At 45.1% G+C, this 27,050-nt stretch overlaps 5 protein-coding genes and 1 pseudogene across 12 annotated transcripts; 1 reads left to right on the forward strand and 5 right to left on the reverse strand.

Moving 5' to 3' along the window:
- Positions 1 to 3,398: 3,398 nt before the first annotated feature.
- Positions 3,399 to 8,433, reverse strand: LOC133911591 (N6-adenosine-methyltransferase non-catalytic subunit MTB-like). 3 transcript variants are annotated; one of them, XM_062353899.1, is made up of 8 exons: positions 8,296 to 8,429; positions 5,401 to 7,377; positions 5,217 to 5,300; positions 4,798 to 4,902; positions 4,580 to 4,688; positions 3,983 to 4,134; positions 3,709 to 3,894; positions 3,399 to 3,599 (listed from the first exon to the last, which is right to left on the reverse strand). In XM_062353899.1, the coding sequence occupies exons 2-7, from the start codon at positions 7,306 to 7,308 to the stop codon at positions 3,748 to 3,750; spliced, it is 2,505 nt and encodes an 834-aa protein (XP_062209883.1). In that variant the 5' UTR covers positions 7,309 to 7,377; positions 8,296 to 8,429; the 3' UTR covers positions 3,399 to 3,599; positions 3,709 to 3,747. The 3 variants fall into 3 exon arrangements, with proteins under 3 accessions (XP_062209883.1, XP_062209882.1, XP_062209881.1); XM_062353898.1 differs by having other exon boundaries at positions 3,399 to 3,894; positions 5,401 to 7,316; positions 8,296 to 8,433; XM_062353897.1 differs by having other exon boundaries at positions 3,399 to 3,894.
- A 174-nt stretch (positions 8,434 to 8,607) lies between these two features.
- LOC133911592 (uncharacterized) lies at positions 8,608 to 11,408 on the forward strand. Its single transcript, XM_062353900.1, has 5 exons — positions 8,608 to 8,774; positions 8,953 to 9,120; positions 9,236 to 9,308; positions 9,393 to 9,558; positions 10,895 to 11,408. Exons 2-5 carry the CDS (start codon positions 8,967 to 8,969, stop codon positions 11,000 to 11,002), a joined length of 501 nt encoding a protein of 166 aa, XP_062209884.1. The 5' UTR covers positions 8,608 to 8,774; positions 8,953 to 8,966; the 3' UTR covers positions 11,003 to 11,408.
- Positions 11,339 to 12,444, reverse strand: LOC133910430 (UPF0496 protein 3-like; annotated as a pseudogene).
- A 3,196-nt stretch (positions 12,445 to 15,640) lies between these two features.
- On the reverse strand, positions 15,641 to 17,441 carry LOC133910886 (uncharacterized). Its single transcript, XM_062353124.1, has 3 exons — positions 17,018 to 17,441; positions 16,805 to 16,933; positions 15,641 to 16,056 (listed from the first exon to the last, which is right to left on the reverse strand). The coding sequence occupies exons 1-3, from the start codon at positions 17,324 to 17,326 to the stop codon at positions 15,910 to 15,912; spliced, it is 585 nt and encodes a 194-aa protein (XP_062209108.1). The 5' UTR covers positions 17,327 to 17,441; the 3' UTR covers positions 15,641 to 15,909.
- Positions 17,442 to 18,343: 902 nt separating this feature from the next.
- On the reverse strand, positions 18,344 to 21,046 carry LOC133911595 (ubiquitin-conjugating enzyme E2 4-like). Of its 2 annotated transcripts, XM_062353908.1 has the most exons (6): positions 20,650 to 21,040; positions 20,480 to 20,559; positions 20,047 to 20,161; positions 19,898 to 19,950; positions 19,635 to 19,763; positions 18,344 to 18,655 (listed from the first exon to the last, which is right to left on the reverse strand). In XM_062353908.1, the coding sequence occupies exons 1-6, from the start codon at positions 20,691 to 20,693 to the stop codon at positions 18,525 to 18,527; spliced, it is 552 nt and encodes a 183-aa protein (XP_062209892.1). In that variant the 5' UTR covers positions 20,694 to 21,040; the 3' UTR covers positions 18,344 to 18,524. The 2 variants fall into 2 exon arrangements, with proteins under 2 accessions (XP_062209892.1, XP_062209890.1); XM_062353906.1 differs by having other exon boundaries at positions 20,480 to 21,046.
- Positions 21,047 to 21,817: 771 nt separating this feature from the next.
- LOC133911593 (uncharacterized) lies at positions 21,818 to 26,296 on the reverse strand. 5 transcript variants are annotated; one of them, XM_062353905.1, is made up of 5 exons: positions 24,319 to 26,296; positions 23,550 to 23,625; positions 22,888 to 22,962; positions 22,701 to 22,779; positions 21,818 to 22,612 (listed from the first exon to the last, which is right to left on the reverse strand). In XM_062353905.1, the coding sequence occupies exon 1, from the start codon at positions 25,675 to 25,677 to the stop codon at positions 24,424 to 24,426; it is 1,254 nt and encodes a 417-aa protein (XP_062209889.1). In that variant the 5' UTR covers positions 25,678 to 26,296; the 3' UTR covers positions 21,818 to 22,612; positions 22,701 to 22,779; positions 22,888 to 22,962; positions 23,550 to 23,625; positions 24,319 to 24,423. The 5 variants fall into 5 exon arrangements, with proteins under 5 accessions (XP_062209889.1, XP_062209888.1, XP_062209887.1 ...); XM_062353904.1 differs by lacking the exon at positions 23,550 to 23,625 and having other exon boundaries at positions 21,818 to 22,602; positions 22,701 to 22,962; XM_062353903.1 differs by lacking the exon at positions 23,550 to 23,625 and having other exon boundaries at positions 22,701 to 22,962.
- Positions 26,297 to 27,050: the final 754 nt, after the last annotated feature.

Consider the following 27,050-nt stretch of genomic DNA (forward strand, 5'->3'; position numbering starts at 1 on the left):
CTACTGTTAGTGAAGATGCTTCTCCTTTTCTTCATGATTAGACAGGAGGGGAAATTGAGCCGTTTTTAGACAGGCATATGATTCTTCAGGGGAGTCCAGTTCACTGCGCATCACTGACCGCTGGATGCTGAAACGGGACGATGTGGAGCAGCTGGTACCCTCGTACGATTCCCTATTGGGAGCGCGTAGACCAAAGACCAAATTGGGAGCAGCTGCACATCAGAATCCAGAACGCGTCACACCGAAGACCAAACCAACAAAAACACGTCCATTTTTCGTGTCAACTGTCGATCGCGTCACTCCTGGATGGTGCAGTACGGGCATCTCTAATGTTTGGCATATCTAAGTATATTTTCCAATATTTTGACTAGCATAATTTTTTTTATACCTCATAGAAAAGGGACGAAGAGTGATACTTACAAATCATCTCATCTTATCTCTTATATATGAGTTATGAAGAATTATAAATAATAAGACTCGTATAAGTTTTAAAAATATACTCACTTAAATAAAAGACAATAATCATTGAGATGCCCTCACCAGTTCTTGGCCCAGAATCGATTTATGCGTGCATGAAATGTGATGGATCTCTCGCATGTTTTCCTCGAAGACCGGCTTCAAGCTACAATATGTACAAATGGGCATGCTTGAACAGGATTCAACCGTTCAGATCCTGCACAAAGTTAACAAACACATCATTTTCCCTGCAGGTTGAAGTCAATGCCCGAGCAAATGTTCAGTCGTTTTTTTCTTGATAGCTGACGGCGTGGTACACATAGAGAGATGACACGGTGTCACGGTGAAAGGCAGGAAAAAGACGTGGTTGTAACCTTCTGCTGCAATACTGAATCACACAGTACCACTAGCTAAGCGAGGGTGCATTACCAAAAAATATAAACATTAAATAATGTAACATCAAGTATAAATTTAAGATATAAAGATATAGATCCGACATGTGAGTATTATTGAGTGATATAATAGTTTGATTTTAGATGAGATCCGAAAAATAACGATGAGATTATCTACTAATTTTCCTTATAAATTCTTTATTTATTTTTATTAGTAAAATATGTCCTATATCTATAACTAGTAACAAAGCGGGAAGTGGGTAAATTATTTGAATTTTAGAGGTTTTTAATTAGATAGGAAGAGAGTAAGATCATCTCCAACAGATACTCTAAAAATTCATCACCTATAACACTATTACAACATCTTTTATTTTTTTCATCTCTAGTAGCTACACTATTTCCTACCTTCTATTACTCACCTTTTACTTTCAAACCCATAGTCATACACATAAATAGTGTTGCAGATCCTTAAAACAATTGGCAAATTTGCCGTTCTCCTAGGGCTACAGTGTTGCGGCCGCAATACTGTAGCATTGGAAACGGGATCCATCGGAGAGAGCGGCAGCCGGCAAAACGAGCTGTACAGGGTTGCGGCTGAGTTTTGCGGACGCTGCTGGAGCTGCTCTAAGAAGAATATGTGACACGAGAAATAAACTCGTATTTTATATAGTAGAGATAAATAAGATAGGCTAATTAGTGAAATATATGCTAATATTAACCTGATGCAAAGTATTGTGAGATGATGAGTGGATAGGGATCATGGTGAGAATGGATGGCAGATTTCCACGCTTTATCCATCACTGTTGTCATTAATGGAGGATTTGTCTCACAAGGGATATCGCAGAAAGGTGGCTATGTTGCTAAGATCCTAAGCAAAGGTGGTGAAAAGAACAGGAGTGCAGAACAGAACAATGACCTGAGAGGGGACAGGGAGACACTGTTCGTACAGGATTTTTTTAGCCAGAATGCCAGGCCATACGTTTTTCCTTTTACCTTTTTCGTCCACAAAATACTCCGAACACTGAAAACCAATAAAAATCAGTCTTTTGTAGCAGGAGATGAACCAATTAAAACGTGTAACAAAAGAGCAGGTTTAACGAGCCATTGGTGAAGAAACAGCTCCAGCTACTCAGCTTCACAATCCACCAAATTAGGATGCACTGGAAGATTTGGCGAATAATTGTGCCTGGAACCAGACCAAAAAAGTTGATCTCGTGTGTGCAAACCAGTAATGGGACGTGCGTCGTGGCTCCCCCAATCACTCGGCAAAGCCTCCAACCCCTGCACGATTCCATCGGCAGAGACAACGCGCAAGACTTTTAAAAAAGTTTCAGTTCATTATCGAACGGAATGATCTCGTCCTAACGTCCTGGATGCCTGCCTAAGCGAAAGAAACAACTCACCGCGGCAATCATTCGGCGACGAGCTGATCCGATTTTGCTCCTGCATGCGATCGAGCGTGTACGTTTCTTCCGTCACGGATGGAACTCGCTTCGTCGCAGACGATTAAAACGACAAAGGCAGTGCAGCCTTGCGAAGTTGTTTACTCCCTCCGATTTAATATTAGGCGTCGTTAGAGTGAGTGGCATACTTGAAAAACCATCGTTTAAAGATTTTATGTGTCATTTAACCTATTTTATCCTTATAATTACTTCAATTTTAAATGTACCATGAACTTCATTCAACCTGACTTTTTAAGACTAGGTAGACTTGTATGCACCATTAATTCTATTCATCTCGGGAGTACTAGCAGAAGTACTATTTCTCCTTTTTGCCCTATACAGAGGGAGCAATCTTATTAATCTCAACTCACCATCATTCACTGGAAGTACAAGGAGAAGCAAGAAAATAAGCAGAGCGTGCAGAATTTGGGAGAACAAGGTAACGTTTCCATTTTCATGGTGTCGATTTTGCTGCAAATTGAAAAAGGTTAAAAAATTTGCGCCACACTGGGTAGATAAAGAGTTCGTTTGATAAAGTTTCAGCTTAAGAATTCTTAGCTCTAAAAATTTATGAAGCTAGAGTTGTAGGTATACCGAAGATATTTGAATGAATAATTTTTATTTCTATTTTAATTTAAAAATAACAATTTAAATTACTTTATCTTATACTATAAATACAAGATCTGACATACAACTAAGAGCTGGAGCTTTACTAAACATGCTCAAAAAGTCACAATAGGGGGCAAGGGAACTCAAAAGAAAAAAAAATGATTACCGCAACCAGGACTCAAACCTCAAACCCTTGCTGCTGTATTGAATGACTCTTACATAGTTAAATTATAATAGGTAAAAGGTAAAAAAAAATCTTATTTAAACCATTTTAATATCTTAAATCATGTCTAAAACGACACCTAATATAAAACCAGAGAGAATAATCCGTAACACTTGTCAACATCCAGGTTTGTCGAATGGTTGGCTGTCTGAAAGCATACGCGTGCAGGACCCCGAGAGAATTTCGACGTGTACCTTGTAAAATGTTGTGTTTATTTAAACCTTGGATCGTGATTAATGGCTTTATCTTTTCAATCATGTAGGCAGGGTTCCAGCCTTCCAGACACGATTTACATAATTGATATATAAATAAACCCTCTGTTGCACGATATGACATAACAGTGCCGTACAATGTCAATATCAAATTTAGCATCAATCGCGATTTTCTCAAGTGTTTTTGTGGCAGCACGGACAATACTGGCTGCAACCTTTCACTTCCAGCATCAAGGAAGACCATGGCCTTCAACCCTTCATAGATCTATTGGAGGAGAAAGAAAAAGAAACATCGGCAACCATCCACTTTGAGCACCGGAGAACTACAGTAAAAAACTAATTCGCATAGACTCGAAATGCATAAGCTACAGTACCGAAAAACGTAGCCAGCATTGCAGCACTGACTACAGCTATTAGTTCTTTGCCGGGGGTGACTTCGGCCTGAGGCTTTCAATCTCCGGAGTTGTCACAACAAGGTGAGGAGCCTCTGGAGGAGGGTTTCGCCCGCCCCCTCCCTGCCATACTTTCCCATCCTTGTCCGCAAAGTTCTTAATATATGCCTGTCAGAGTGAAATTCATAGCAGAGACAATGTAAAAAGATAGTTCTGCAAAACTCATGGAATGGAAATGCTTGCTTCCAGCTTTTACCTCTTTGTTGAAGTTGGAGCAAGATAAACCTTTCCCAAGAGTAAGCCAACCTGGACGAATATTGTGATCCTCACCAAAGAGTTCAAGCCGCCTCCTTCCAAGAGCAAAATGCTCAATGATCCTGTACATGTCCTCAGGCTTTTTTGTTGAACCTGCAAAAGAAAAAACATCAAGATGTCACATGCTGCTAACCATATCGAAAATGAAAGCAATACCTTTGAAATCATGCATATGATTTGAGGATCATAGTGGGAGTTCAGTGATATTATTACTAAGAAATGTAGACCTACAGGTATACTTGCTGGAAGTTTCAGGATAATCAACAATTCAACACCATATGATTTACTTTTTATTTTTAATCAGCATTTCAATGATCATAGATCAAGACATCAAGCTTCACCTGAACAGCTAGGCAGGTCAGAAAGCAAATGCCAGCAACAAGATGCACATAACAGAAAAGATGAGTTTACTGAGTAAACGCACCCATCATTGAAAATGATAGCCCAGGTCATATAGCAATTTAGAAGATACCAAGCATTCAAGCATATATGCAGAACAGGAGTAAAAATTTATAATAAGAACCTAAGAGAAAAATACCATCAGTTGGTTCTTCAGCAATTATTATATCTGTGTCAATATTTGCATGTATGACATGACCATCAGTGCTACGGCGTACCGTTCCTTTTATGCCCATCAAGCAATGCTCCTGCACATGGAAAGTGTACATACTTCATAAGAAAGCCAGGGGAATGGAGAAGAAAATATAAAGACAGCAGCTGAATGATTTGAAACATACTAGCCAGCTACGATACTACCTTTGAATGCTGCAACAGTGTATGAGAGTCATGTCTCAGACTTGGTGTTGCATTTTTCTTGTTGGTTTTTACCCAGCAAACATCTTCACACCTACGAAATCCCCACTGGACAGAGAGAAGTTCCAGTCAGGCTCATGTTATTAGTTTATTGCAACATTTCAGCAGCAGCTGAAAATTTAAAGACATCTAGATGAATTCCCTCAGAAGAAACTGCTTACATCCTTGCGGTACATGAAATAGCAATGATCAAATACATGAATGAAGCATACTGCATACTGTAGTAAGTTTCTCAGAGATGCTACAGGAGCCCAGGTGGCCTTCGGTGCACTGATTTCATGCTCCCGCCCCCAAAAATTGGATACCACTACAGAAAGAATAATTGCGCCAGAATTAAATAATAAAAAGGCGGGCTCTGTTACCTTCTTTAAACATTGACGACCCTGTTCAAGGCCTACACCATCGCCAACCCAAAGGAAGACAAAAGAGGGTGTATCTGCTATAGCCTGTTGATTATTTAAAAAAAATGCACTTTGGCATATTAATTCTGCAGCATAAAATGAACTCCCAAGTCCCAAAAGAGAAAGGATGAAACAAGGGAATAACCTCAATCTTCAAATTCATAATCTCCTCGGAATTCCAATATTCTATGTGATCTGTGATTCCTGGTGCACGATGAGCATACTCCTCCCATGGAGGATCCACAAGAATAACATCGAACTTCGTACCAAAAAATTCTGGAGAAAGAACATGTTCCCGCAGGTCACACTTATAATACATCGGTGGTGAAGCTGAATTAGCAACAATTTCATCTTTCCTCTGTATGAGTTCTCTCAACTTTGGATAGTCCTCTGCTACACTTGTAAGATCCAGTTCTCTAATGAAATTTTGAGGCCGCATGCCAGTGTCCACAAAGTTCTGTGAGTAATCATTTTGTTCACCCCTTGAAGGAGCTTTTCTGTTCGGTCCACTGTTCCTATGTGGTGTCCAACCTGCAGACGGTTTATCATGGAGCATGTCACGACTCTGTGTGCCCATATGGTTGAAACCCAATCCTGGTACATCTGATGGAGCATCTATCCCGGCGTCTATTTGATTTAAGTGAATATTATGGCCAGATCCGGCTCCCAAACTTGGAGTGAACCTATGATCAGCAGCAACTGGAGGAGGGATGGGAAGGTTGGGTGGAACAGAAAGCATATTCATGTCAACACCTCGTGCCCCAGGCCACACAAGGGGTCCTGGAAATGGTGGCATGAAAACCCCAGGCAGAAGAGGAGGACCTGGAGAATGGGGAATATTTGGTCCCATATGCTGCATTGGTCCCGGTGGCAGACCAAGAGGACCAAATGGAGGAGGCATAATTGGCATTGGAACTCCAATTCTTTGAGAATCCCTTCCATTTGGTCTCCCCCTTCCTCCTCTAGAGGGCCTATCGCCTTTTGGCCCTTGTTGAGGATATGGAGAATTCATGCTCGTGCTACCACTTTGATCTGCTTCAGGATGATCGACACCTTTATTGTCATTTCCTCCAGGAACTTCCCAATGTGCTCCCACTTCAAATCTTCTTCCAGAAACAGAGCTCTCTCTTCCAAAATTAAGATTACTATTAGGCCGGATCTCTATTGAATCAGAACTGTCATACCTATTTCCATAGGTTGACGGACCTCTAACACTTTCAGATCTACCCCTAGAGTCTCTGCGGTACCCAGCCCGGCCATGGAAACCCCCACCATCTAGCCTTTCCTGTGCATTCCTCCATTCAGCATCATTTGCCTCCTTAGTATCTCGCAATTGATTGTTCCTTCCATAGTCCTTAGACCCTTCAAGCTCTCGGGTTCTCTCATTCCAGTTTCTGTCCCTCCCTCTGTCTGATTTATCATCTCTATGGGCTTCTCTTGTGTCAACTCTAAGAGAACCACCACTTTCATCGGCATAAATCTCATCCGCCCTCCTGAGTGAAGTCTTTTCCTCTTGGTCCCGCTGTCCTTGCTTCTCCCTGCTATTCTCTCTCCTTTCCGAACTCCTTGCACCCATCTCAAGTCTCTCAGACTCACCATCATGTGGACCCTCCGCTTTGCTTCTACTTGTACTATGGGATACAGGATAAGCAGAAGCATCTGGGCTATATCTTCTTGAAGAGTCCCAATCATTCTTATCCTCCCTTCCCCTCCTTCTATCATAGTCCCTATCCTTGGAGTCATCAGGGCTTCTCCTTGGAACTTTGGGTGATCGTGGGTCCCTTCCCACATGATAGACATCGTCGTCAGCACTGCCGATGAGGCCTGAGGTTCTAGCTGAGTTCCTTCTCGGTTCATTCCTCTCACTAGAAGGTATAATCATTCCATCATCATTCCGATGCCCAACTTCGTATTCATATGCATGCTTTCTGGATCTGCCAGCATAGTCTCTGCTGTCTGCATTCTCCTGCTCCTCCTTCCAACTGCTCCTTGCATCAACATTTCCGTCAACCTCCTGCTTGCTGTGATCTCTACTAGATTCCGACCCTTCCATTGTGAGTCCTATAGCATACAGTCAGTCAACTGTCACGCTACCCAATAATACAACTGAGCTAAAATTCCTCTACAAACAAGAAAATTCAACCATATCACATCAAGGCTATACAATAGCATAGAAACCATCAGTATTGGACAAGTGAAGGAACTACAGAACAAGGTCTCCAATGCAAAGAAAAAAAACAAACCTAGTATTGCTGTGGTTTTAACATTGATAGGTGGCAATAAGCATACAAATTCCAACATTACATTCAACCTCTAGAGACAAAACTGTTGAAATATGAACATCTTCTATGATCCTTAAACTATAATGGGTCAAGTAATATGCAGCAATTAATAGATGAACAGAAGTGCAACATAAGGTCAAAAGTCTAAAGTGAAATTGGGAAAAACAAGCAACTTGTAGAAAATATAAATTGGCTAGCACAGCTGATTATTCACTGGCCCAATCCAATTTCATGCCATAACATCAAATATCATGAAACTAAAACACAGAACAGAGAAGACATAGGCCCAAGTCTGCACAGTCCTCTTTGAGAACATACTCACCGAACAAGAGGACAGACTGAAACAGGCATCCCAACCGGTTGAAAATCCCAACAAGTGGATAATTTGTGCATAGGAGGCTTCAGGATCTACGGCATTCTCTAATCTCTAATCTGCTACGTAGCGCTGCCAAACAATCAATATTCGCGCCTAACTAACTTATCAACAGAGATCACCCACGGAGATCCGACTGCCAAACCCTGGCCTCATGACGGAGCACGGAGGGCAATACTTAAACCATCTTCTAAACCCTAAGATCCTTGGTAAATATCTAAAACCACAACAACATCACGGACCAGGGACGAACCGGAACTTCCCGATCTGAAACGCAAGATCCTACACCCTAGTCGAGCCGCTGCCCACGAAGACAGGTTCCGCGGAGGCTTCGAGCACGGAAAAGGGACGCGGAGGAGGAGGAGGGGGGAGGGGTGGGGCTTACCAGGACGGGGGATGAGAGGGTTCGGCTGGGATGAGCGAGCACGAAAAGTCGGCCGTGCGGCACGAGCGCGGCGGAGGCGGAGGCGGAGGCGGAGGCGGATGGAGTGGGCGCCGCCGCCGACGGTGGCAGGGGCTCTCCCTCGGGTGCGGGTCGGACCCGACCTAGTCACTATTTGGGCTGTTGCGGTGTCACCTCGGGCTCGAACCAGACCGGTACCGGCACCGTTGTTTCGCGATCCAACGGCTGTCTGGCCTTTCTCTCTTCGACTAGTGCCAAACCCCGCGCCGCCGCCGCCGCCGCTGCCGACGACGACGACAACTCCGAGCCGTTCTTCTCGGGGGGGCCTCCACGGAAGCACCCCTGCAGTCTCCGACCAACCTCGATCTCCTCCGTAACAACAGTACTGGAGCCCCTCTCAGCGCTTAGCCTGCTCTTCCCCGGTCCCCCGACTGGAGATCCATCCGTACTTACATTTCTTGGTAAGTCTGATTGATTTCACTTTCTCCTAATTTGCTCTGTGGGAGGCACGCACTTCTTGTATGCGTCACTAATTGGCTTTAGTTGCACGGTTGATTGGCTGTATTGATGCACAACATTTTACCCAGTATTTTCACTTGCACTGCTCCACTCACTGTTGCTATCCTTATGACTGGATAGTTGGATACTTGGATATGGGAACCTACAGCCATCTTTGGTCAATTGCAAAGAAGAACGTAATGGCGGTTGCACTCGGCATCACCATTTCTGATCGTTATGTGACTTTCGTCTCGGTGACCGGTGAATCGATGCATCCTACGTTTACAGCGGCCAATAGTGTCTTGCGAGGTATTGTGATTTCGAATTGTACATATCAAGTAGGCATGGGCAGTTGTGTTATTCTACAGTCCATATTCAAATAGTTCGGTCTTCGCATTTGTGCTGACCAGGGTATTGGAACCAGGTGATTTTGTGTTGGCAGAAAGAAGCTGCCTTGAGAAGTACCACTTCTCACATGGTGATGTTGTTTTGTTCAAGTAAGGATGGTGCATTTGAGGAAAGAGTGATGCGGGTAACTTGTTCCATGTCTCGAGTATAATAGTTCCTTGTGTGGTCTGCAGGTGCCCTAGCAATCATAAGGAGTTGTTTGTGAAGAGATTGATTGCGCTACCTGGTGAGTGGATACAGCTCCCTGGGTCCCCTGAGATAATTAAGATCCCAGAAGGGCATTGCTGGGTTGAAGGTGATAACGCTGCTCGTAGTTGGGATTCTAGGGCATTTGGCCCGGTAAGTTACTCGTGCTCCTTTTTTTTCCCTTTAACATCAACAACTTATTGAGTGCCCTTGACTGGGATGGTAACGTTCAACTCGAGTTGTTTGAGTGAAACTTGTTTAGTGTGGAATAAATCCAGTGCTCTTGTTTAGTGTCGAATATTGATGGGTTTGGGGACTCTTTCTACTGTAGTTGGATTTTGCCTTGATCCTGAGGGCCAGTATTCTTAATAATGCTGTGTGAATTTTAAAACTAAAGAGGATAGTAACCAGCACTGGTACTTGTCCAAAGCATTTTAGGCTTACCTTCTTATTATAAAATTTGAAACTCCTGGAAGTGTTTCTTTTGTAGGGAAGTTCAGAGATATCACCCCCATTTTTAATTGAGTCTAGGTGCCTAGAATATGCTTATGGGTTTGAAATGGCATTAACCATTAGGTGATACAGATCCTAGCACATAGCCAAACATACTAGTAAATAAAAATTGATATCGCGTTCATCCTTTCTGGGATCTCTTCTAACAGTGTTGTATGGTATTATAGGTTAGAACATTCAGACTTACATGGTTAATTAGCAAACTATAGCATTTGATATTTCAGGTCTCCTGGAGTCTGGGTTATTGCAAATTGCTAAATTATCTCTTTTGCCTGTTGGAAAGCATTCTACATTTTATGTTGTAGTTGTGTGCCTAGAAATAAAATCAATACTCCATAAGCTCCACTGTAGTTTGTAGTCATCGAAAGTTCTCAGCACCTCCCTATGGGAACACTGTGGGCTGTGGACCGAACTGCACAAACTAGATACCAAACAGAAGCAGGAGCTGAAAAAAAGAACAAAGCAAAATTTTGATAGTCAGGATAACCTTTATCAGAACAGACAAATACATTAATGCGCATGAGGTCAGGGGCGCACACTTGTGTGTTAAGAGAGAACAGTAAGGACTTGACAACTTGCAGTTTTGTCGTCCTATTTATGTTGTTGTGTTACAATCTTGCTTGGCGAAGAAACTGGAAATGAAATTGGTTTGGTCCGTATCAATTGTTGTTGTACTGACTGCCAAGTATGAATTATCGGGTCCTAAAGGTGCTTGCAAGAGCTTTGTAGTGTGCTTGTTTAGACAGACACTGAGGTCTGTGTCACTTATCATTGGTCGGGCCTTCTTGAAATGGGTTGGTGGCGTACAATACTTCTTGGCTTCAAATTCTGAGCGTCTGACTATTTCCCAAAGAATGAATCCCTTGCGATAGTTGAGGGCAATGCATTATAATAACTATAAGAAACCGATATGGTATGTTAACACAAAGTACACTTCATTGCTATGATCTGTTTCCTTATTTGTGTTGTTTTTCAGATTCCCCTAGGTCTAGTTAATGGGACAGTGACCCACATCATCTGGCCGCCCTCAAGGATTGGCCGAGTGGAGAGAAAGATGCCTCAAGGGAGAATTTCACCTGCTTGATTTGACTCCCAACGACATCAGATAATATTAATTCCAATGGGCCAATGAACCTGCCTAGTTAGATAGCTGGCTGGTAATAGTGTAGATGGAAATTTGAACTGTTCAAGTTTTGGCCACATTGTTGTCTACATTTATTTTGAACATGCTATTGTTATTACTTGTGTAAGCGACTTACATTTTTAAATTGTTCAAGTGGAGAACTCCCAGTTGGGACAATTCGCATCGAGTCATATGCTCTGTAGATGCATAGATACGCACATGGTGCTCTATGAATAAAGCCCCAGTGGATGCACTGTGATACTGTATTCTGAACTCTTGAAAAATTGCTGGAGCGGCTACTATTTCGAATTCTGCAATACTAAGTGTATATGCAGAGAAAAAATAAAAACAGAAAGGCCTGAATTGAGAAATCTTTGTCTATCTTTCCCCCCTTTTTTTCTATATTGAGAAAGAAAACTAGTATATCTGTACACAGGGTAATGTCTGTCCTAAATGTTTTTCTTTCCCTTGGTCAACCTGAACTCTGGCGTGCACAAGTTTTTTCTTCATCACCATGCTCCTGGCCTTGTTGATGATCATGAAGCACAGGAACAGGTGCTCCTCCAGCTGCTGCCTAAAGCTCTCCTCGTTCTTGCACAGCTGCCTCAACACCTCCTGCACCAGCCTCCCCTTCTCGCCGGCCGCCGCGCGGTGCTCCACGCACAGCTGCAGCAGCGCGAGCATGTGCTCCCCCTCGTCGCGCACCCGCGCCACGAGCCGGCTTATGGTGTCCATGTCCCGGTTCAGTATGTATGTGCCCTTGGCCGCAGCCTCGAGCTGCACCCGAGCTCGCCGCACCGTCCGGCCGGAGAAAAGGCCCATCCACGCCCCGACATCATCGGGAAAGCCGCGAACTCGGCCAGGATTTGCACACCGATGCATGCGCCGACGACAGCCACGACGGCGACGACCGTGATGAACGAGACCGAGAGCACTTGCCTGAGCCGGGCGAGGTTCTTGATCCGGAGGCGCGCCTTCTTCCTGCTGGAGTCGAGGCTCTTGAGCAAGTCGGCCGAGCTGAGCTGCACCTGCCGGAGATTGCCCAGCGTCATGGCCAGCGCGGTGAACGGCTGGCCGAGAGCGGCCGAGACGTCGGCGAGGTTGGACACCCCGACGTCGCGGGCTAGCTTGCGGAGCGTGTTCTTGAGCGGGCGGTAGCGGAGGCGTATCTGCTCGATGTCCTTGAGGAGGTGGCTGCACAGGAAGGAGGTGTTGGCCGTCTCGTTGTAGTAGGTGGCGAGGAGGCCGTAGACGTCGGGGTGGAGCCGGCCCTTGCGCGCGGCCGCGAGGGCCGCGCGGACGGCGCGCTGGTCCGGCTCGAGGAGGTGCTCGGCCCCCTGTCCTCGCGGAAGTCGAAGCTCGACGACGGCGTCATAGGGGCTTGGGGTCGTGAACCGCTGCATGCCAAAGCACCAAGGAGCGAAACTAAGATTAGCAAACAGCCATGCATCCATACTATGCGTATCAAGCATGAGACAATGAAGTACAGAAGCTAGATGAGACACGCATCGATCGAAGGATATATCGATTTCTGCTGCTACCTTGATGACAATGCTGATGCATGCATGCTCCGAAACACTCGAACATGCTGCCACCCGTTATTCTCTGATCCAGTAGTGCAACAGGTTTTTCGTGAATGGATATGTGCAGGTGCATTTTTGTATGGTGGATTAAGTTAGTTTCTTAGCAACGCAGAAATGATCATTGATGTAAGATTGCAGACTTGCAGTATATATTGCTGTGTCGAAGCGAAGCGACAACATCGTTAACGGGTTTCGCGGCTTGTCTTTCCGTGCTGCCACACGCATGCACGCACGGACGCAACCCGGCTGACCGGCTCCGGTTCCGAAAATTCTGCTAGCTATTTCGCATGAGTTTTTATGATTGTTCACTTATATTAAGATTTGTATTAAAAGAATAGATAAAAAATTATAAGATAAATAAAAAATCAACAAATAAGTAGAGATATAAGATAAAAATCAACAAATAACGTGTGTTTACAACCACATGCGGAACCCGAACGAGGCGCTCATGGATGGATGATCGATCAAGCTTAGCTCCGCGGCCGACGACGAGTTCAATCGGCTGTTCCCGTCTCCACAGCCGGCCGGCCGGTTGTTTACAAGCAGCAATCACAAATGTTTCGTTTCGAGATCTTGCCGAGATGCGCGTATTTACGTATATGCAGCAAGCTATATAGCTAGCAGCTCGTTTCTTCCGGTCAAAGTGACGAGCCCGGGACCGAGGCGCTTATGAAGCCTGGCCGGCCGGCCAGCCGGCTCCGTCGAAGATTTCTCGTACGCCGTGGAAATCGGCCTTGGGCACGAAGACAAGTTTTCGATCTCCAACTTGCCAGTGCTAGGTTGGCCCTCCGATTTGGCCGAAGCGTGTGGTCCAGAATCAATGTACATCCGTATTTAATTTTTTTCTTAATCGGATACTGTCGGAGGGTTAACTCCTGTCGTAGGGATCCTGAGTGACCTATTTTTAGAGATTCGACCGGGGATGATCCTGAATATGTTTGCCGAAGAAATAAATGGGTATGAATGCGATAGCCGGCGGGGTGGAATGATCTGGTGCGGAACGAAGTAAATGCACTGGTGTTTAGACAGGTTCGGGCCGTACGGAGGCGTAACACCATACTCCTGTATTGATACTATAAATGCTCTGAGAATGTTCCTCAAGGGTGTTGCTGGTTACAAAAATGTTTGTCTATCATAGAGCCTGGGGCTCCTTGTTCTTCAATTTATACGTATCTGTTGGCTTTGAGTGCTGTCGATCTTCTCCTCTCTTCTCTTTCCTACTTACTTCCTCTGAGATTTTCCAACCTTCTTTTCCATTCGCCCTCCCCTTTTTTCGTGCTGCCGGCTGCTTTAAATACCCGCCGGCAGCAGCGTGCCCCGAACGGGAGGGCACGAGTCCCAAGGCACCATAAATGAAAAGGGCGTCATCATAGCCTCTGTGCGAAGTGACCGGGGGTGGAAAATACGCCCCACGTCCGGTCGTCTGTCACCATAAATACACTGGCAACGGACGCCGTGGAGAAGGCCCATCGGGCAGCCGCAGAGCGGCCCGGTGTGCCCGCTCTGTCTTGTTCTCCTGCCACAGCAGCGCTGCAGACGGAACGCCTCGGCTCTCACGACGTTATCCCGAAACGGGCCGGATGGCACGGGACGGGATCTATGCATTTAATGACCCCACGGCCTTCTACCAGAGTGTGGCAGAAACTGACACCGAGCGTGGTGGGAGCAGTTGGAGGTGACAGGCCATGCATGCTCTTTAAATGCGACATTAGGCCTTTAACTGACTGACACCTCATCAATGGACCCCGGCGGGGGCCACTGACAGGGGGCTTTCTGAGTTGTCGGGGAACCGAGTGCTCGGGAGTCACTGTTCACCTCCCCGAGCACTCTCTCCCGGGCACGCTTGTACGGATCCTCGGGGGCCACTCTTTGCAGTCCCGATCACTCTCTTCCGGAACTTCCTTCAGCGGGTCCTCGGGATACTTGGGTGCCCAGGGGGGCATCGCTCGCGGCCCCGGGCACACTTCTCCCGGTACTTAGCTTTCCTGATCGTCGAGGGACTCGGGTGCTCGGGGGTCGCCGTATACCTCCCAAAGCACTTTCTTTCTGGAATTTAGACTTCGCAGATCATCGGGGAACTTGGGTACTCGGGGACCACTAACTGTGGCCCCGAGCGCTCTCTCCCGGGACTTAATCTTTTTTACCTCACGAAGGAGATTCCGCGGGATGACGCCACGTGGCGGATTGCTGGCCTGGCCTCGGGATTCGGGGACCCCTGGTTCCTGATTCACCAACAGATACTCTGAATGTAAGCATGTCGGAATTCGAGTTGTATTTCACGTGTTCAAATTTTCTTTACCGAATTGGAGATTTGAGTTGAATTTTGATACCCGTATCCGTATCTGGTGACAATTTTTTTAAACTTCGTTTGAATTTGAAGTAAATCTTAATAATTCATGTCGCGGTCTCCCCTGTCCGAACGGTTCATTTATGTGTCAGCGCATGCTCCGGAATATCTTCTAGTGCCCACGCGGATGTGATACTGTGGATCGTTCAAACGGGTTGCGGAAATCTGACGTTCCCTCGTGGCCCTGCCACAGAAAGGGGCAGGGGACGCCCTGCCTGACACCGCGTTGGATAGGCAATGGCGCCACTGTTTGCATGTGGACTCCACGCTACTAGCCTTCGCTGACGGGCAATGGCGTCGCTGTTGGTCGCTGATTACGCCAGAGAATCGGACATTGCTCGGGTGGCTCGCCGAGTTCGGTGATGATTGTACTTCACTCTTCTTCTATAGATGTGGATTCGGCCTGAAATGGTCAAGATTGAAATCCACCAAAGTTTGCTTCTGCAAGGCTCATACATTGTTGATTATCTAGTGTCACATAGCTCACAGTGCGCTACAAGCAAATAACCCAATTTACAAAGACTACATGCATATGGAGATGGAATTTTTAGACCGCGTTGGACAAAAAGCACAGAAGCACCAGACAGCAACAAATGAACCGAAAAACAACAAAGGGACATTAGCTTGCAGTATCTCGGAAATTGCAAGATTGAGGACTCTGATGAAAGACGATTTCATTCTCTCATTCAAAAGGAGGGAAATAACATGGTGATTGCCGTATTCCAGCAATTCCTCAAAGTATTTGGAACAATCTTTCTGGCATAGAGAAATCATTTGACCATGTAAGATCGTAACGATTAGTATCTTGTTGTTCTTACTAATTGCTAGCTGCTACTCAAGAAAAACTGTTTAAAAAAAAAGGAATACGGCAGAATGCACAAACGAACAGTCAAAGGAACTTCTGTTACACAACATGCAGTACAATTTAGCAAATGAACCTATAGCTCGTCTTTAGACTTGTCTCTCTTCTCTTTCTGTAGCTTATCAAGAACTTGGTCCAGGGGTGGGTCTCCAGGTCTGCGGAAAATTTGATCACCAATCTTAAACTCATAGGCATCTGGCTGGTTCAAGATAAACTCTTTCAGCTGAAACAAAAATAGAATAAATAAATCAGAATATCGAAAAGGGAATGTCAAGCCTAGCTGAATCCCACATAGTATGAGTCCTCAATTTCACATGCTATGCTCTGAAAAAGAAAGATTGGCTATGACTGCAATCAGTTCTTGGCAGACCCCTTAACCCAGTTCTCTTCTTTCAGAGGCTAAAGAGTCCAGTTCTCACCACCAGCTTGAGTCATATATGTTACCTATTTGGTTTCGGTATTCACATATAACGATGACAATGTGGAGTCTTTGGCATTGAGCGATCACACTCAAATGTGATAGATACTGGTCTAGTCTAGCTATAAACACAATAGAACCATAGGATAAGTAGGCATGTGTAGACTTAACCACGGACTATGCATAGATTTAGCATGAACACTTAACAAGCTCATGATTTATGGCAATTGGAAGACTCTGATGAACCATAATTCATAACATTTAGATGAACTGGTCTCAATACGGTATTAGAGCAAAAAAAAGGTCTGAGTTGAGACCTAGCTGCTTAGCTAGTACTACAATTTAATGATAGAAAACAACGTCGAGGTATATTGCTCAACTTTGCCATACATCACTTAGCTTTTGGACTAGTGGAGCCTCAATGTGATCGGTAGAGTTGAACTATATTGCTCACATTTTCTCACAGACTTGATCTTTTGGGAGAATAGGTGAGATCAAGCCCAGCATTGTACAGCTCAAGAAAATGATCGATCCAAAGGAAGCAAGCAACTACCTCAAGAACCTCTCGCCCTCTCTCCATGGTGAACATGAGCGTTCCAAAGTCAACTGCGACGAATTTGGTCTCCACCGATCCGGTCCGCAGCACATTGCTCCACCTCGTCGCGACCCCCACCACATCCTCCTGAATAAAGAAGAAAGTCCGGAATTTCAACGCCACGGGCAAACGAAACCCAGCCAGCGCGGGAGGCGATCGAGGGATCCGCACCTGGGAGCGGGGGATGCCGGGGCGGAGCTTGACGAAGCCGAACGACGGTCCGGCGTGGCGGTGGAGGAGCTCGGCCTGGACGGCGGCCGGATCCATCCGCGACAGGTCCGGCGGCGGGTCGTCGCCGGCAGGGCCCCGACTCCGAGCGGAGCCCACGCCCCAGTGCCGCCAGTCCTCGTCCTCCTCGTCGTCCACCACGTCGCGCAGGTCGTCCGGGATGGACACACGCTTCGCGGCCAGCGCCGTGCCCGCGACCGCGCACAGGAGGACGGCGGCGAAGAATGCGACTCGCCACGCCACTCTCGCCATGTGAGGTGACGGTTCGGGCGCCCCAACGGCCCAAGCGTGGTTAACCAAACTACCACTGTCACAGGACGGCACGACGCCAACTCCTTGATCCAAGCCAGTATCGACATTGGTGTGCTGGGATCCCCCTCCCCCACCCCCAAACCAGAGTTGCATGGAAACCATAATAATTTTGTATATAAAACTACTCCCTCTGTTTTTCAATACTTATCACTTTTGATCAAATATGTATATACTAAGACAAATTTTAAATGTGAAATGATAAAAATGTTCTTAAAAACTAGCTAAAATATTCTAGAATCTACGGTAAATAAGTGGATAAGAAATATTTTATAGGGATAAAATTGGAAACTGCATCTAAAAGAAATATATGAAGTGACAAGTATTTGAAAAAAAAAATAAAATGGTCAAAAATGAAAAACGGAGAAAGTATCAACTTCACTTTCTGATCTGCCCATTCCAAGAGAAAAGCACTTATTATTCTTGCTTACTACATCAGTTTTTAAATAGATATCATCTTAAAATACGTGCAGGCAAATTTTAAAACATTTAACCCTAATATACACAAAACTATTAGAATTTGACACATTTAAATGATAATAGTGAATTTGTCATGAAAAATACTTTAATATCATCTAATTTTTATCAATAGTTAGTTATCAAAAATAATGATTAATCATGCTTATTGGAGACCATGTTAATATTCTAAACAAAACAAGTAAAAGAAAATAGAGGTAGTACTATTTACAAGCACATCCAATCGTATGAATTGGACGTTTATATTACTGCCATCATTGCAGAACTGATGCACTTAAGCGCTAATCTCCCAAACAAGAGACGAGACTATCTAAGTTTTCAGTCAATGCATGCAGATATAAAGTAGATTGCAGAGTCAGTCAATGTGTCAAGAAGCGACGGTGAACAGCCTGCACTAGCTAGGCACAGACACTGCAATTTGCTTCTGTTAAAAACTGCACAAAGCATTATACGTCGGGAAATTTAGTGCTGCCGGAAATCCAATTGATCAACTGAGGATGGAATTAACATTAGAGAACATGAAACTGCACTTTATTTACATGGCATTCAGACTTCACTGAGACATTCAGAAACTGTTTAGTTGCAGTTGCTGCAATATGTTTAGTTGCAGTTGCTGCAATAAACATTGTTTTCGAATTAGTCGGGGAAATACGTTCCAACTTGACTACGGGTCTGGTTTGCCCAGTATCTCCTCGTCACCGGAGTCGTCTTCATCTTCACTCAGCTCTTCGTCACTGGACCTGTCTTCTGGGATTACACCAGCATCCTCTGGTTTGGCATATTTTTCGCAGTATTCTGCAGAAACATAAGCAAGGGAAATTCAGCTTTCAAGTACCGAGGAAGAGAGCACAATCCAATAACATGAAAACGGCTAAGGAATACATCGAAACAAATCACTGTATATTTCATTTGAAAAATGATTGAGAGGAACAATATTCTAGTAGAGGAGGCGGCTACATGGTATCAACATAAGTTGTTAATTCAGGAATGCATTGGGACCGGGAAGAACTGGGAAAAAATTATGCACTTAACAGCTAAATACACAGTGCACATGGTGGCAAGTCAACGAAATTTCCCGACCATAGAATTCCTTGTGTAGATATGTTCATATTTTACAAGATTTTATGGACTTCTTGAGGATATAGAGGCCTTCCATGATCACACCAGTAAAACCTGCTTGTTTGCATTGTCCCATGATCCCATCAAAAAGATACAGGACATCCTGTGCCATCCCATCCTGTTACAGGGAAGTGCTCATGCAGGCAAATAAACAATATGAACTTACAGATACAAAATCAAATCAGACCACATGCATAGCTTAAAATATCTAAGTAATATCTAATAAAGCCTTAGGCATAAGAAGTGCTCTAATCAAGAATATATATTAGAACCTAACAGGTAATTTACGCATCTTTTTGAACTACTAATAGTTGTCTACACAATAGAGCAACTATAATAAACCAACATTATTCGGAAGCTCTTACCTAAAACCTGCCTGAAAGTGATCTTGAACATGTTTCTATTACTTAAGATTGGTTATCATCTAAATAAATGAATTTAAGTAAATTAAATGGATTAGTCAATATTGCAAAACTGTCATTTATACGAAGGAGATGAATTGCCTCTCATTCTACTAGTTTACAAGGAACAAGGGGAGTGCCATGAGAATTCAGTAGATAGCATCTCAACTATTAAACGGTTGTTAAGTACATTAAGTAAGCCAAGAAGGATGCAAGATAGGTAGAATAAACATATAGTACACAAATTTGACCACCTTTCACTTTTTGTTCATAAGCAGCGCGATCACGCATCATCAGCGCAGCAGCATCTCCATTTAACGGATCAGAAGGATTTGGATATAGTAGCAGTTGCGGAAGGAAGACCTCAAACACATTGACAAGATCTGCAAAATATGGCACATAGGTTCAAAGCTGACATTGATATAACTACAATGCAAGGAACTCTATTGTACAGATTATACAACAGAGAAAATTAACTGGCTGTCTAAATAATGAAATGGAAAGATCAATATTTTACCAAACATTGGGCTCCATGTCTGGTTGATGACATCCAAACAGACCGAACCAGACCTACATTTTGCATTCATCTGAAATTGATTAGTAACTAGAATGTTCTTGTGGTCTGAATTGACAAAGCAAAACACTACTGAATATAGAAACACTTACATCTCGTCAACATTTGGGTGATATATCTTATTGATGAAACCAATTGATGGAGATTTGTAAGGATATGCATCTGGTAATTCTACTCTAACCTTCCATACACCTCCTTGATAAATGCCTATTAAATTCAGCAAAACATGGATCAGACAGTGCAGTTGCTCTTATTAAACTGGTATGGACAAGACCGAAGCTTATGTACAACAATGAAGTACTAAAAGTAACATAGAAATGCAAAAGCAGCTTAACAAATGGTTAAATTTGGGATCTGATCATAGTTGTTCTTGAGCTACAGCAGTGGAAGCTAAAGGCCATAATGATCAAGAAAAACTCCGAACTTTCTTTAACTTGCTCTTCGGTCCATGTAGATCAGAAATCAGAAGCTACGGGATAATCGGTCCAAGAAACAGAATCAAATCGTCTTTGTGAGAAACCATACTTTCGTTAGGCCCACGGAATTCAACAAAGAACTCCTGCATCCCATCATTCACCATCTCCACCTTGTAGTCGCTCATCATCCTGCAAGCATCAACAGTCACAGAAATCCGGATCAAGGAATCCCCATCAAAATCCCAAAGGAAAATCTCTGAAACACCCCAAGATCCTGACAGCTTCATGAGGTCCATCTCCCGGCGCTTGCTTGGAGAAGACATCTTGGGCAAAGACAAGAATTTGCCGCTCCTCTCCGCCTCTTCAGACGAGCTTTTGCAGATAAGAGGAAGAGATTAAGCAGCCTCTGTTGCTACCTCCTCTCTATTATTGATTTGTTTTTATTGCGATGGGCGAAGGGGAGAGCCGGAGAGGGGGACAGGCCAGGAGGTGAGTAAAGCACAGAGGAAAGGGACAACGAGAAGGGGGAAACGGAAAAGGAATACAGACCAGGGAGGGTGTTCGAGGAACAGAAGAAATTTAGCAGGTTAAGTAGATCGTTAGTGATGATCGCTGGATTTCACTCTTAGGTTAATCTCATGTGGAATTCAGTTGCCCACCAAGAGAAAGGAACTTCTTTCCGGGAGAGTGGAGTACGGGCCACGTTTTTTTATGCAACAGTTGCACATTTACCATATAAAGTCGTGTGGCATTAACGACCCGGCACAGCAACTTTCTTGTTTCTGTTTTCCCCCTTTTTCCATGCAAAATCCACAACTTGTGTGCAACGTCAGTATTTATTTTCAGCAATAAAATTTGCAGATTCGTGAACCCAAAACCTCGAAGTCGCTTCCCTCAAGTTTCCAGGAATTTATTACCTTTTTTCTCGATTTCTCATGGTTTTATGAGATATTCCGTACTTATTTGAATTATTTTGCAAACTGCAAAATAGCTTTTGGGGCTTACCTGGAAGTTATGCAGATTGTAGAAGTATCCCCATAAAATCAAAACAAGCAGATGCCAGTTGGTATTGTTTTGGTTATATTTTGTTAAGTTTCACAAAACTACATATATCATGTCAAACATCATAAAATTGCACATTTTTAAGACTACCACATATTTGATCATGCGTAGGAGGGTCTCAAATGCCAATTACACTGCCAGGGATTCATCGGCAGATTCCGAGAAGATGACTGAATTATTGGAATAGTTGGATATGTGGTTCTACAAAATGCAACTTGAAATGTACAGTTTTCTTATAGCTGTGCAGTTGTGTCAGAATACGTATAGTTATGTGTAACTTAGTCAAAGAAAATAGAAGACCACCAGATGTATATAATATCTACAAAAGTTGCAGTATTGTAAGATTTATCTACTCATATCAAATACAAAACTGAGATGGTGGAACTTCAGAACAAAAACTTAAATGCTAATAATGCCAAAATGTATCAATATTCAAGGTTCAAGGTCTCAAGGAGGACGAATAACAGCTAAGCTAACATTAAAGTTCAGGTTGATGGAGGAAGAAATAACAGAGCCAAACGAGTACATCACTATAGCAATTACATACACAAAGCATTAAAGCTCACCACCTCCGCTCTCCCCTGAAAGGGCATTGAGGGTTCAATCTAAATATTCTCCATTTCCAATAGAGACGCCCTTCTCCTCGAGGAAGGGAATTTAGAAAGGTAGGCTCAATGGACTCATCATCACTGTTGATGGAATCTGGAGTATGCCTGGTGAGCTCTTGGACAAGCCACTCGTGATAGTACTTCTACTCTTGCAAGGAAGGGCACGGCACAACTCATCCCAAAAATTATTCTTTGAAGAAGGCAATTTCGTTTCAATAATGGCAATGAACTTCGCTTCTTCTCCCTTTGTCCATGATATTGTTTCATTCTCACCCATGTTGTCGAATTCCATTTCATGAAATGCTGAACCAAGTATGCACTAAGTTCAATTCTTTCCTGCGCCACATGGAATTTTAACATGATCAAGGAACCTGGGAGTTGATACACACACTCATGTGGCCTGCTTATACCAATTGATCCAGCATTAAGGACCAGTGGTAGATCTTCTTTCTGTAGAGGTAAAACTGGTTTCCCCGTGTATATCAGTCTGTCTGGATCAACGGAGTCAGGATTGCGAGTCCACTCTGAAACTTCCGCTTGGCCTTTACCTGAACTTTTGCATCTGGCATTCCCTTGTAATGTAATGAAAATAAATTAGACTGCTCCGAGAATGATTGGATCATCTGGTTGTGTTCTGACTTTATTCAGACATTTTTCTACCTGATAGCAGAGTAGCATTCAGGTGCCGGGAGAAATAGGGTGCGCCAAATGACCATATCGCAGTTTGATTCTCCAAGTACTGTGCAAACCAGGAAGCACACAGACACAACAGAACTGTTAGTTGGAAACTGCATAGTATGACTATGCAGCTAAGAGGATGCTTCTGGCATTTACAGTCTCCACGGACCATGCGGAACAGAAGGTCGAGGGGACTGAATGTGCGAGTGCACATCACATTTGAAGGATGAGAATTCTCTGCAACCTGCAAAAATGTCATGGACAGAGTAGTTGCACAAATTTTATTGACAGTTAACTCCAAAAGAGAAATGGTCCTGTTTTATTAATGTGCCAGTCGACTGTAAGTTAGTAGCATACTTAGCAACAAAATTTAAGTTAATGAGGAGTCTTGTAGGTTCATTAGATTTATATACTTTGATAATTCTGTATATATAAAGTGTGGCACATGTTTACATCTTGATAGGAATTTACCAGATTTAACATATAAGACGGGCAGAGATGAACTATCATCACAAACAATCGAATTAAACAGCAAATTTGTAATACAATGTAGTCCTGTTTAAAAAATATATACAAAGATCATCAAGGATCATTTAGGTATTGAACTACAGAAAGAAGAATTGACTTACACAAATGCCTAAACAAGTGGCCTATCATATTAGATCCAGCAAGAGTAAACATAAACAACAATTCAACCTTGACTAAACAAGAAGAATTGCCTTACGCAAATGCATGAGCAGTTTATACTTGATCCATTACTTAGACTAGTTCAGCATGAAAGTGCACTGGATTGGCCAGATGGAAGCATTATGCACAGAAGAAGGACCCCACCTCTGAGAATTCCCTTGAAAATGATGACAAGAGATAAAAGCTCCCATGAGCGAAGCCTAGCCATGCCATTTATAGGCTACCAAAGAACAACACGGACCAGCAGTTATAATATAATAACAACACAAATGCAACCAGCGGTAATTTCAAAGACAAGCAATATATGAAAGATTTTTTTTTTAACATAAAGAGGAAGAGCAGCTCAAAAGCAACGTTCAACAACAACAAAGGCTTTTAGTCCCAAGCAAGTTGGGGTAGGCTAGAGATGAAACCCACAAGATCCAATTTGGGCTATGACGTCTTGTTATTTCCAATGGCTAAATGCTAATCACATATAACAGTACTTGAACATTCTTTGGCTTGTAAATTTGTTCAACCATCAATAAACATACATATGATTAGGAGGAGGCAACATATTAGAACAGCAAAAAATCAGAATAATTCAGACATCTCAGAACAAATAGTACAAATATTATTATCATGGTTAAATCTGTTCAACCATTGATAAGCATGCATATGATTAGGAGGAGGCAATATATCAGAACAGCAAAAATTTAGAACAATTCAAACCTCTCAGAACAAATAATGCAAATATTATTATCAAGGTAAATAATTACATTGTGATACTAATCTGCACAGGTTTGTCCAGATTCCATCTATGAAACATCTTAAAAGAACCGAGCAGCAAATCTGCAACTAATAGTGAAGCTTCATGAGTCTAAGTTGGGACTTAACGATGTCCTACAAGAAAGAATGTCGTGGAATGACTTACGATGTTGCCAATCCTTAGAAACCAACTAGTTTGCAAAGAAAAGTTGCTTCTGCTGCTGCCATCTTCTAAAACACATGGCATGGGCTAATATTCTACTTCAGCCACTCATATGAAACCGAAAAGTCCTCTTGCAAACAAGCGTGAATTTCTCCTCCTCCCCCTGTTCACGGTTCTGGTGCTTCTCATTGGTGTCAAATAAAACCTCAGCATTCCATTGTCCAAATTCCCAGGAGATGTATAATGCACACTCCTGCTTCTGCCAATCTTGCATTCTTTATTCTTAAGCCAATCTGCACGGAAGTTCTGTGCATCCCCATTGGATGCAGCTTGTGAGCTTCTGATTGCGCATTGGCTTGCTCTGCTCAAACCATGTCCATTGCGACCAGACTGAATTTCGCCATTGATGTCTGCTGCCTCCGCATTTTTACCCCTCCGGATTTCCTTCCTCGACTCCGAGAGGGACCGCTCAAGAACATGCTCCCCTTTCCTCACAAATTCCTTGAGTGGACTCGTTATGCTGCGATCCCACACCCTGCTCCACCTGTTGGATCTCCGCCTTCTAACACCAGAGACAGTCATCTCCAGGCCGGTGTCATTGCAACTCCTTCCGCTGAAACGCCGCCCCTCGCTGCCCACATCAGCCGAGTGCCCCCCATTCCTGCTCTCTGCAACCACGACACGGGTCTCCCCAACCGCTTCTTCTGCATTGTTCTGCCTCGCCCTCCTCACCTCATCCGGGGGCTCCTCTAAGCAGGCAAATGAGCAAGGGAAGGCCCTGCCCACCATCGACCCGTCCCACGAGTGCCGGGGTGGCTCCAGGGAGCCTCTACTCGGCTCCCGGCACACCCTCCACTCGCACGAGCGCCGGAAGCTCGGCTTCCGCTCCACCTGCGCATCACCACCGCCGCCGTTCGGATCCACCGACGGCTCCTTCCAAGAGCCTCCGTTCCTCCTCCACCGCATCCCTCTCCTCGGAAAAATCGACCTGAGCCACGAGCCGCCCTTCCACTTGCCCCCTCGATCTCCTCCTGCTCCAGAGTCCACCTCCAATTCCGCTACTGGGGGGCCTTTCCCTTTTGACGGATGTGCGACATCGCTGCCGCCGCTGGAGTCGTCGAGCTGGAAGAGCAGCATGAGCGTCTTCCGCAGCTTGCTCGGGTCCGCGCCCGAGCCCTCGCCGGGTTCCGCGGGGCCGACCTCGACGATCTCGGCCTCGGGGCGGTCGCGGACGGAGGAGAGGCGCTCCATGAGGCAGGAGGGGCAGATGCCGGTGAGGAGCTGGGATGGGTGCCTCCTGCACCGAGGCGGCTCCACCTCCTCCGTCTCCCCCTCCGGCTGCGCTTGCTCGTCTTCCTCCATTGGGTTGGAACTCGGAAACCGGCTACGCAGGCTGCCGCAGCAGGCGATCGAGTCGAGTCAGGCGGGGACAAGCGGGTGCGACATGGCCAGGAAAAAAAAAACCCTAGCGAGCAACCCGAAAAGCGACTTTTGGGTTCTGGGAGCGGAGCGCGTGGGGAAACGGGAGGAAAGGTACGGGGCTTTGGGTTTGGGGGCGGAGGCGGACGGGATCGAGACGAGGAATCGGGGAGGGAGGGGCGGGCCGGCAGACGGACGAGTGGGGGGGGGGGGGCTGGGGGTTTCGATCTGTCGCGAGGAGGAGGGACACCTGCAAAGCCGACCCCAGAAATCGCCCCGAGCCCAAGGCGGCCAGGCACGCACGCACCCGCGACCGACTCGCCCCGCGCGGCGTCCGGGGATCAGGCGGTGGGCGCGGAGCACGTTATGATGTGCGCGGCGCGGCGAGGGACCGGGATGGATGGTCCGTGCGCGCCGGCGCGTCTGGCCCGGCTGCGCAGCTGCAGTTATAGGGGGGAGCGGGAGTGTGGGGCTCGCTCCAGCCAGTCGGTCACAGGACTCGCGGCGGGGCAGTAATTTCACCTGCGGTTGCCGCTCCGGGCATCGGTTCTGGCACCGGCGGTGCGTTCACTCGCCACCGTACGCGTTGATAGTGCCGTGCGGTTGTGTTTGGATCGATCTTGGTGGACACCGCGTCCTGCGGCGAGATTAGACGGACTGGTGAAAGGTCAAAATGACAGGAGTATTTGATTTCACAACGCAGTCCGTAGTACTCTTTCCGTTTCACTAGATTTGTCGGTGATCTCGGGAGAATACATTTCAAAATATTTATCCACAGAATAATTATATGAAATCTTTAGTTCCTCCTATCATACTCATTGTTTTACTGTTTCTCCAACTATTTCTGTTCACCTGCCTCTACTTTTTGATCTCGCGCTGTAAAAACGATCCTGCCGTTTAGCATCTCATAGCCTAAAGAATGTCCCTTACTCTTCTCGATCCAAACGATCCCCTCCCTAGAAATCCCCGTCACCTCCCTCTTCTCCTTCGCTTGCTCACGAGCCTCTCCACGCAACGCAGCCATCGCCCCTCCCAATCCCCCGATCCCTAAATCCTCGTTGCCTTCACCGCTCACTTCTGTGTCGCTTCCCACCACCACACCACCCTACCTTGCTTCCTAATGCCGCTACCGCCGCTAGCCTCCTCCACCAGTTCAGTGCCTCCACGGCTACTTGCGGTTGTCGTGCCCACTGGTGTGGATGAGATGCACGCCTAGGAGGAAGAGGACGCACATGGGCTGCAGCTCTTCTACGTGCTCCCTCTTCACCATTGCATCCTCGCCCAGGCGCTCGCCACTTGCCCTCGTCGGTCCTCTC

Source organism: Phragmites australis, chromosome 3, assembly GCF_958298935.1.
Source record: "Phragmites australis chromosome 3, lpPhrAust1.1, whole genome shotgun sequence".
Classification (NCBI taxonomy): domain Eukaryota; kingdom Viridiplantae; phylum Streptophyta; class Magnoliopsida; order Poales; family Poaceae; genus Phragmites; species Phragmites australis.

What these genes read in the sequence shown, in the direction of transcription:
- LOC133911591 (XM_062353898.1), bottom strand. Translation starts at nt 7,308, where the DNA reads ATGGAAGGGTCGGAATCTAGTAGAGATCACAGCAAGCAGGAGGTTGAC. An exon ending in GTCGTCAATGTTTAAAGAAG is followed by an intron (nt 4,903 to 5,216) that starts GTAACAGAGCCC and finishes CTCTCTGTCCAG; the next exon opens with TGGGGATTTCGTAGGTGTGA. An exon ending in CACTGTTGCAGCATTCAAAG is followed by an intron (nt 4,689 to 4,797) that starts GTAGTATCGTAG and finishes TTCCATGTGCAG; the next exon opens with GAGCATTGCTTGATGGGCAT.
- LOC133911592 (XM_062353900.1), top strand. Translation starts at nt 8,967, where the DNA reads ATGGGAACCTACAGCCATCTTTGGTCAATTGCAAAGAAGAACGTAATG. An exon ending in GGTGATGTTGTTTTGTTCAA is followed by an intron (nt 9,309 to 9,392) that starts GTAAGGATGGTG and finishes TGTGGTCTGCAG; the next exon opens with GTGCCCTAGCAATCATAAGG. An exon ending in ATTCTAGGGCATTTGGCCCG is followed by an intron (nt 9,559 to 10,894) that starts GTAAGTTACTCG and finishes GTTGTTTTTCAG; the next exon opens with ATTCCCCTAGGTCTAGTTAA.
- LOC133910886 (XM_062353124.1), bottom strand. Translation starts at nt 17,326, where the DNA reads ATGGCGAGAGTGGCGTGGCGAGTCGCATTCTTCGCCGCCGTCCTCCTG. An exon ending in CCGGCATCCCCCGCTCCCAG is followed by an intron (nt 16,934 to 17,017) that starts GTGCGGATCCCT and finishes TTCTTTATTCAG; the next exon opens with GAGGATGTGGTGGGGGTCGC. An exon ending in GAGGGCGAGAGGTTCTTGAG is followed by an intron (nt 16,057 to 16,804) that starts GTAGTTGCTTGC and finishes TTTTTGTTTCAG; the next exon opens with CTGAAAGAGTTTATCTTGAA.
- LOC133911595 (XM_062353906.1), bottom strand. Translation starts at nt 20,693, where the DNA reads ATGTCTTCTCCAAGCAAGCGCCGGGAGATGGACCTCATGAAGCTGTCA. An exon ending in ATTCCGTGGGCCTAACGAAA is followed by an intron (nt 20,162 to 20,479) that starts GTATGGTTTCTC and finishes TGAATTTAATAG; the next exon opens with GCATTTATCAAGGAGGTGTA. An exon ending in CACCCAAATGTTGACGAGAT is followed by an intron (nt 19,951 to 20,046) that starts GTAAGTGTTTCT and finishes TGCAAAATGTAG; the next exon opens with GTCTGGTTCGGTCTGTTTGG.
- LOC133911593 (XM_062353904.1), bottom strand. Translation starts at nt 25,677, where the DNA reads ATGGAGGAAGACGAGCAAGCGCAGCCGGAGGGGGAGACGGAGGAGGTG.